The 8,774-nt window shown below is 37.7% G+C and overlaps 1 protein-coding gene across 1 annotated transcript; it reads left to right on the top strand.

The window, feature by feature from the left end:
* Positions 1-4,305: 4,305 nt before the first annotated feature.
* On the top strand, positions 4,306-5,449 carry LOC101726710 (transformer-2 protein homolog beta). The gene has a single exon (XM_087192235.1). The coding sequence runs from the start codon at positions 4,485-4,487 to the stop codon at positions 5,049-5,051; it is 567 nt and encodes a 188-aa protein (XP_087048361.1). The 5' UTR covers positions 4,306-4,484; the 3' UTR covers positions 5,052-5,449.
* The last annotated feature ends 3,325 nt before the right edge of the window (positions 5,450-8,774 follow it).

An 8,774-nucleotide genomic window follows, 5' to 3' on the forward strand; every position in this document is an offset into this window, starting at 1 on the left:
ACTTCCAGCCTTTGCTCTAGGCCTTTTCTATGTCATTGCTGAATTCTGGCTGGAATGTCTCCTCTGACCTTTCTGAGTCAGAGCTTGGCTCAAACACTGACTCATAGGAAGCTTACCTAAAGCATTGGTTGGATGTAAACATCTTGTTCAGTCTGTGCTTCCCTTTGTAACAATACTCATGCTGTATGGATTGCATGGATTGGTGGTCTGCTTTCCTAACTAGACTGGGGTTTTCTAGACTCTAGAATCATCCACTCAAGTTTGAATCCCCAAAGCTGGTGTGCCAGATAGTATTCTAAATGACTTCTATTAAATCCTTTAATTTTAAAATGACTTTGCCAGGTAGGTACTAATTTAATTTCTGTTGTAGTAGTGATGAATCTGAGGTGCAGAGAGTTTAACAACTTATTCAAGGCTACACAGCTACTAACAGGTAAAGCTTGGATATGAAGATCCAGGCCAGATTTCAGAGCCTGTCCTCTTAATCACATGTTCTGCTATCTTACAGTGCTTGGTAGGGTGGGTCTCCAGTGTATGATAATTGAATGAGTACCTGAGTTTCAGAATGAGGTAACACTGAGGGAGTGAGACCCAACTGTGCTGGCATACAGGCTCAGAGAGCAATCATACAAATTCCAGTCAGAATAGAGACAAAGAGGAGATTTGCTGGAAAATCCATTTTAATACTGTTACCAGATTCATGAGGTTAATCTTTTGTAGTTCATGGGCTGTCATTGAGATTGGAGAGGACCCCTGTATATAAAAGGACATGAATAAAGGACTTGGAAGAAAGGAGAGCATGCCAAGTCAAGAAATTACTACTTTTTTAAGGTACAGATTTTTTTTCTTGCTGATGTGCTCTCATGAAAGATTATAGTCAAGAAACAAGAAATTATTAGACATCTCTGTACCTAGCACTGTTCTAAATCCTGTGGGAAATGCCTGAAAAAGTCGAGGCAATGCCTAGGTTTGACTGCAGTATGTTCTAGGGAATAAAACAACAATATTCATGAAGAAAAAACATGTTATAACTGGGTATGTGCTTCATATTTAGTTCTGGGCACCACAGTGTTATAAACATTATTAGCCATATGATAAAGCTACAATTACCATAAACATTTACAATCATTTAAAATTATAAAATTGTGATCCAAACGCTGTAAAAATGGGCACTGTAGTTGGTGCTCTAATGTAGTATCAAGTATACCCATAACACTTAAAAATATAATCCCATTCTATCATAAATTTGATTGAAAACTAATATGCTGGCTTTGATTAACATTAACATTTAATTAACAATAATTTTCTATGCCTTCTAGGAGCTTATAAGTATGCTTTGCTGGAATGATTTGGAAGCTGAGGTTTTTATAATGCCTGTGCAAGAAAGTTCTGCTAATGCCTTCTCTGAATTTTGCTGTAGCAAGCAGAGGGATTGAAAGTAATTCTGCTTCCTTAAATTGACCTCAAAGTACTGTAGTAGTTACTGAAATGTTTTTGAAGATTTTGTGGCAATATGGTTGTGGTTTGTCCCATGCAAAGCATTTAAGAAATAGTGTTAACCATCATATTCTCTCCTCTACCCTCTCCCACTGCTTCTACCTCAAGTAATAGGAATATTTGCTTTCATTCAGACCCAATTAAAGTAATCAACAAACTGTGAGAGTTAAATTCCTTCACCTGACATTTCACTAATACAGGGTATTGAATGAAGCTTTTGGACCACATCTGTACCTGCAGATCTTAGAGTATTCTGTCTTGTCATTTCTTTCTGGAGTACACACAGCATTTTACCAAACACTGAAATCAACTTCCTTCCTTTCATAGTTTATTTTCTATCTATTCACCTAGAAAATAACTATCAAGTGTTGGGTGGATCAATGAATGAAATAAAAAATTTATCAGGTTGTCAGCATAGGCTTTAACAAATAATACAGCTGCTATATGGTATATATGCTAGAACTCAATGCAGACAACACAGCCAGTAGGATATTTTACCCAGTAAGAGATTCATTATTAGGAATTAGATGTTTACATATCATTGGAATGGATAGAGGGATGAAAGACAGGAGGTTCCACTGGCCTTGCAAATGCAAAGTCACATGCTCTAAGATCAGGAAACTGCCACTGCCGCCATCATTATTGCCTTCATGCTCTCCTTTATAGACTTGAAACTGGTTGGCTGCTATAGATGCTCACTCACTTTGGGCCTGTTTCTTCTCAGTCACAACTGAAGGACTCCATCTCTTTTCCCCCTTCCAAATCTCACAAATCTGCATTTCATTGGCAGAATCTAACTTATACCTAGAATCATAGCTGCAAGAGTTGAGGTATTATAATTTTCAGCTTTGTGCCCTAGAATCCAAGAGAAATTTAGAAAGAGGTTGGAATTCCATATCCAGCATAGATTATGCCACAGAATTGCTCAAATGGTTATGAGTCAGGGTCCTGGTACCAGTGAATGAATAATGTCCGGTAATAAGGACGGGGTGGAGGTGAAAGGTAAGGTATCTATAAAATAATGCTTCTGTTTTCAAGATGCTTAAGGAGATTAAACTGATTCCTGATTAACAATCATAAACTTATGGTATAAAATTGTATTGAGCTGAGAAAAGGTAGACAGACATGTTGGTGCTGTGGTGATCTGAAAAGGTTTTGAGAAGGAATTGAACATGAACTTAGGCCACAAAGCCTGTACCTTGGCTCAGGTGAAAGGCAAGAAGATGACATTTCAGGGGTAGGACATGGCCTGAGTAGGAAGAACTGTTTCAAATTTTAGCTACATGAACTTGCATTCGCAGATAATGACTACATACCATCAACTTGAACCATATTTCGGAGTCTAGTTGTACTATCTGAAGAGATTTTTGTCTACCTTTGCATATTTTCTAAAATTGATTGCAAATATATCAAAATCTGTTTTTATGTAAACCCATTAGTGTATTAGATTTTTGTTAATCTCTATTTAATGACCTATTGCTATGTTACCAATTACCACAACATTTAGCATATTGAAGTACCAGACATTTATTATCTCACATAGTTACTAAGGGTCATGAATCCAGGAACAGTTGGGTGGTTTTGGCTCTGGGTCTCTCCTGAGGCTACCATCAAGCTGTTGACCAGGCTGCAGTCTTCTGATGGGATGGAGGAAGCACTTCCAAGCTTATTCATGTGTACGCTGTCAGGAAGTTTCAGTTCCTCACCATGTGGACCCCTTCTGGTGAAGGTCGTGACCTTGCAGTTGCTCATGTTGAACCAGGGATCCATGAGAGTGAGAGTGAGATAGGACAACCAAGATGGAGACTAATTTTGGAGTTATATGCCATCGTTTATGCTTTATTTTTGTTGGTCACACACCAACCCGGGCACAATGTAGGAAGGGACCGGGAGGCTCATCTGAGGCCATCTTGGAGACTAGCCTCCACAGTTTTCATAACCCCCAAATAAATTAGCATTAGAAATAGGTAATGTTAGGGAGAATTAGTAGAGAGAATTAGTACAGCTCATTTGAGAATTACACACTCACAGAGTATCTCTCCAAGACCCTGTTCTGGTCCTGTGATTCTGTTTTATCCAGGAATTTTAGTATGATAATCAGAAGCACTTTGATGATTCATTTCATTACCAGTGGGTCACTGAGATGTGAATGTATATGTTTATAATATCCAAATATTGTTTCTGACATGTCTATTTATAAGCTAGTAATATTTTGTAATTGAATGAAAGTGGAAATTATGTAAATCCCTATGCTTGAAATCAGTTTTAACTATAGCAATTGTCTTCTGTTTTTCTATCAGGTGATACCATAAACACATGCTTTTCATGAATGACCATTTTTGTTTGGTTCAAGACATTATCTGGGTAAATATGTGTGTATTAGGGAGTTATAAGATACATTTTACTTACATGTAGTGGTATTTTGGGGGATGAGCTTGATAAGATAGTCAATTGAATGTAACTATTTATGATTTTGATTATCTAGGGATGGGAATATGGAAAAAAGCTCAAGATACTTATTTGGGGGTAGAGTTACAGCCTGCGCGGAGGTGGTGTGGAGCGCTTCTACTCAGAGCGGCTGAGCAACTTGATCGCCCTGCAGGCTGCGGCGAAGGCTCTATAGAGAAGGCAAGAGAGCTTGGCAGCTTCGATTGAAGCCAGCGAGCGGCGACGTCAAGGCAGGACTCATGAGCGACAGCGGGGAGCAGAACTACGGCGAACGGGAATCCCGTTCTGCTTCCAGAAGTGGAAGTGCTCATGGATCGGGGAAATCTGCAAGGCATACCCCCGCAAAGTCTTGCCCCAAGTAAGATTCCAGGCGTTCCAGATCAAAGTCCAGGTCCAGATCTGAATCTAGGTCTAGATCCAGGAGAAGCTCTTGAAGGCATTATACAAGGTCAAGATCTCGCTCTCGCTCTCATAGACGTTCTCGTAGCAGGTCTTATAGTCGAGATTATCGCAGACGCCACAGCCACAGCCATTCTCCCATGTCTACTCAAAGGCGTCATGTTGGGAATCGGGCAAATCCTGACCCAAACTGTTGTCTTGGAGTGTTTGGGTTGAGTTTGTACACCACGGAAAGAGATTTAAGAGAAGTGTTCTCTAAATATGGTCCCATTGCTGATGTGTCTATTGTATATGACCAGCAGTCTAGGCGCTCAAGAGGATTTGCCTTTGTGTATTTTGAAAATGTAGATGATGCCAAGGAAGCTAAAGAATGTGCCAATGGAATGGAACCTGATGGGCGTAGAATCAGAGTTGGTTTCTCTATAACGAAAAGACCACATACCCCAACACCAGGAATTTACATGGGGAGACCTACCTATGGCAGTTCACGCCGTCGGGATTACTCTGACAGAGGATACGACCGTGGCTATGATGATCGGGACTACCATAGCAGATCATACAGAGGAGGTGGTGGTGGAGGAGGTGGATGGAGAGCTGCTCAAGACAGGGATCAGATTTACAGAAGGCAGTCACCTTCTCCTTGCTATAGTAGTGGAGGATACAGATCACGCTCCAGATCTCGATCCTACTCACCTCGTCGCTACTAAAGCATGAAGATGAAGACTTTCTGAAACCTGCCATAGAGCTGGGATATTGTTTGTGGACAATATTTTTATTGTCTGTTTAAAAAGTGAACAGTGCCTAGTGAAGTTAGGTGACTTTTACACCTTTTATGATGACTACTTTTGGTGGAGTTGAAATGCTGTTTTCATTCTGCATTTGTGTAGTTCAGTGCTTTGTTCAAAGTTAAGTGGTTTCAGAAAAGTATGTTTTGCATGTATTTTTTTACAGTCTAAATTTTGACTGCTGAGAAATTTCTATTGTACAAAACTTCATTTAAAAGGTTTTTCTACTGAATCCAGGGTAATCTGAAGATCGAAGCCTGTGTGTAAAATGCTACCAAATGGCAAAAAGCAACAATAAACAGTTTTGGTTTTTATTTTCCTTTTGAACATTGATGCTTAGCAGCACTATTCAAATTTGTTATCAGTAAATTCGAAAGTGAAAATACACCCATTTTTCTCCAGTCTATGAAACATCATATTTAATATACTTGCAACTAAGTGTTAAAAATATGCTCTGTAAGGGGCTGGAGATTTAGATCAGTGGTTCTGCTGCCTGCCTCGCAAGCGCAAGGTCCTAAGTTCGATCCCCGGTACCAAAAAAATATGCTCTATAACTCTGCACAGCTAGTATTAGAACTAAGTTTTTCAATACAGCAAATGCTTACTGCTTATATAAAGGTGGATTTGTCAGCCTTTATGTAATCTGTATTATGTATAGCAGGGAATAAGAAAAGAGTTAAGAGTTAGACATTGTGTATGCCTTAAGGCTGTTTCTTAAACCTGTTAAAAGGGGCTGATGGTATTTCAACTAGCTACCAGCAAATGATAATACATTCCACCACAAACGTACTCTTGTTCTTCTAGCTTTTAGACCATTAACCTGAGTGCTTCACAGTACAGGATAAGAGAAGGGAATATTGCCTCCTGTCATGGATGAAAACTGCCTGTTCATTTTTTAAATATTATTTTCAGGTCCTTTGCTTATCAAAGGAGGCCCAATTTCACTCAAATGTTTTGAGAACTGTGTTAAATAAAAGAATATGAAGAGAAAGATACTTATTTGGTATGTGGGAAGTATGTGGGAGGAAACGAATTTCTTCGGTTTTAGGCTGTAGAAGTCTCACAGGTTCTTTGTTAGATGAGGCAGTCTATTTTTCCTTGTTTAGATTTGAGGAACTGATCAACCTGGAAATTTGCAGTTGTCATTGTTACAAACCAAGCAAGAGACATCATTGTGGCCAAAACAGATGTCTTCTGACAGTTAACTATATGACTCAGTTCTTACCTTTATATAGCACGGCTGTTTCCTGAGCTGTGTGGTGAGCTGCATCTACTTAATACAAGACAGACCTAACCTAAGACTGTGAAAAAAATCAGTGGAAAATGGTGAGTAGTTCTGCTATGGGTTTATTGACTCTTTAAGAACATATTAATTTGGGGTAAGAGATTCTCCTCCTTACAATTTAGTCATAGATGAATTTAAGGAAATTTTTGGAAAAGAGGCTAAAGATAGAGACTGAATGATTCCTGGATTATGAAATTCCTGAAGGGAGGCAAATGTGTGGCCTAGGTGACCAAAGAAAGTTATCCTAGATCTTAAAATGTCAGTACTGCAATTATGCCTCCTCAAATTTTAGACTGGCAAATAGAACATAAAAAAAGACTTTATATGGAGGAAACTGACTCTATAGGCAATTTTAAAAATAATTTTACTTTTATTAGTACATGTTTGCAGTACATAATGATTACATTTATTGTGGGGAGTTGATTATGTACTTAACACATCTTAATTCTTTTTTTAATCCAATAATCCTCTCCTCCTTCCTTGCTCCTTCGGCCTCTCTGTCCCTCTTCTATTTGTGAAAGCTCTATCTCCATTTTTTTCTCCTAATTCTTATTTTTTTCATCCCCATTCTCTCCCTTCCTTCTCAACCTTCTCCCTTCCTGCATCTCTCATTACATCTCATTTGAAAAAGATTTCCTCATTTCCTATTGCATATCTATTATTTTGCTCTTTTTTATATTTTGGGTTTCTCATCTAAGAGAAACCATGAAATATCTAAACTTGTATCTCTGATTTATTTTACTTAATATTATACTTTCAAAGTGCATTTATTTACCAATGAATGACTTAACTTTATCCTTGTTAATACAGAGTCATACTCCATTGTGTGTAAATACCACATTTTCTTTATCCATTCATCTGTTGATGGGCATAGAGGCCATTTTCAAGATTTAGCTATTTTGGATTTTGCTGCTATAAGTAGGGGGATTATTGTAATATGATGTCTAATGTTTTGGGGAAGATACCTAGAAGGAGAATGTGGGCTCAAGTGGAATTTTTATTTTTATTTTTGTGAGGAATTTCCACACTCACTTCCATAGTGGTTGTACTAGTTTACATTCCCATCAACAATGTAGAAGTGTTCCTGTTCCCCCAATAACTTTGCCAGCATTTGTTATTATTTGATTTCTTGATGATAGCCGTTCTTTTTTCTGACAAGAATGCAATCTATGTTCTTTTAATTTGCATTTCTTTAATGGCCAGAAATACTGAACATTTTTTCACATATTTATTGGCCAGCTTTACTTCTGAGAAGTAAATTTCAACTGCCCATTTTTGACTGGATATTTTATTTTGGGGAGGCAGGTCTAATTTTTTGGGTTCTTTACATGTTCTAGATGTTAGCCCTGTCTGAGAAAGAACTTGCAAAAATTTTATTCCCATTCTGTAGGTTGTCTCTTTGGTTGGTTGTTTCTTTTTGCTGTGCAGAAGATTTTTGATTTGTTATGATCACATTTGTTGATTTTTGATACTATTTCATGTGTTACTGGGTTTTGTTCAGAAAGTTCTAGCTTATGCCTATCTTTTCAAGAGTTTTACCTATTTTATCTTCCAGCAGATTATTTCTGTTTTAACATTTAGAGCTTTGATCCATTTTATTTGAGTTTAGTACATGGTGAGAGATTGTGTCTGGACTCAATCTTCTGTATGTGGATGTCCAATTTCCCCAACATCATTTATCAAAGTGGTTGTCTTTCTTCCAGTGTGTGTTTTTGGCCCCTTTGTCCAAGATCAAATAGCTGAATGTGTCTAGGGTTGTTGTTGCTTTCTTTATTTTATTCCATTGACCTACATATCTGCTTTTGTGCTAGTACCTTGCTGTTACATGGTACCTTGGTAGTATAACTTCAAATCCAGGATTGTGATATCCCCTGTTTTGACTGTTATCCAGGATTGGTTATGCTAATCTAATTCTCTTCTGATTCCATATGAATTTTAGGATTGTTTTCTCTGAATCTGTGAGGAATTCTATTGGTATTTTGATTGGTATTGAATTAAATTTGTGTATCAGTTTTGGAAGTATGGCCATTTTGACCATATTGGTTTTGCCTATCCAGGAACAGAGGATATCTTTCCATTTTATGATGTTCTTTTTAGTCTTCTTTTCAGAATGCTGTAGTTTATGTTGTAGTTCTTGGTTAGATTAAGTATTTAATTTTTCTTGATGTTAGGTTGTTTATTTGGGCCCAGTCTGTTTTTCTGATGTGGGCATTCATAGCTATAAACTTTCCTCTTAGGAGAATTTTCATTGTTTCCCTTAAGTTTTGGTATGTTCTACTGGCATTATTGTTTAATTCTAGGAACTATCTCATTCCTTGATTTCTGCTGTGATCCACTGATTACTCAAGAGTGTATTGTTT

The sequence above is a fragment of the Heterocephalus glaber genome, unplaced genomic scaffold (assembly GCF_053883595.1).
Source record: "Heterocephalus glaber isolate CG9 unplaced genomic scaffold, H.glaber_assembly_v1.0 deba00001569, whole genome shotgun sequence".
Lineage (NCBI taxonomy): Eukaryota > Metazoa > Chordata > Mammalia > Rodentia > Bathyergidae > Heterocephalus > Heterocephalus glaber.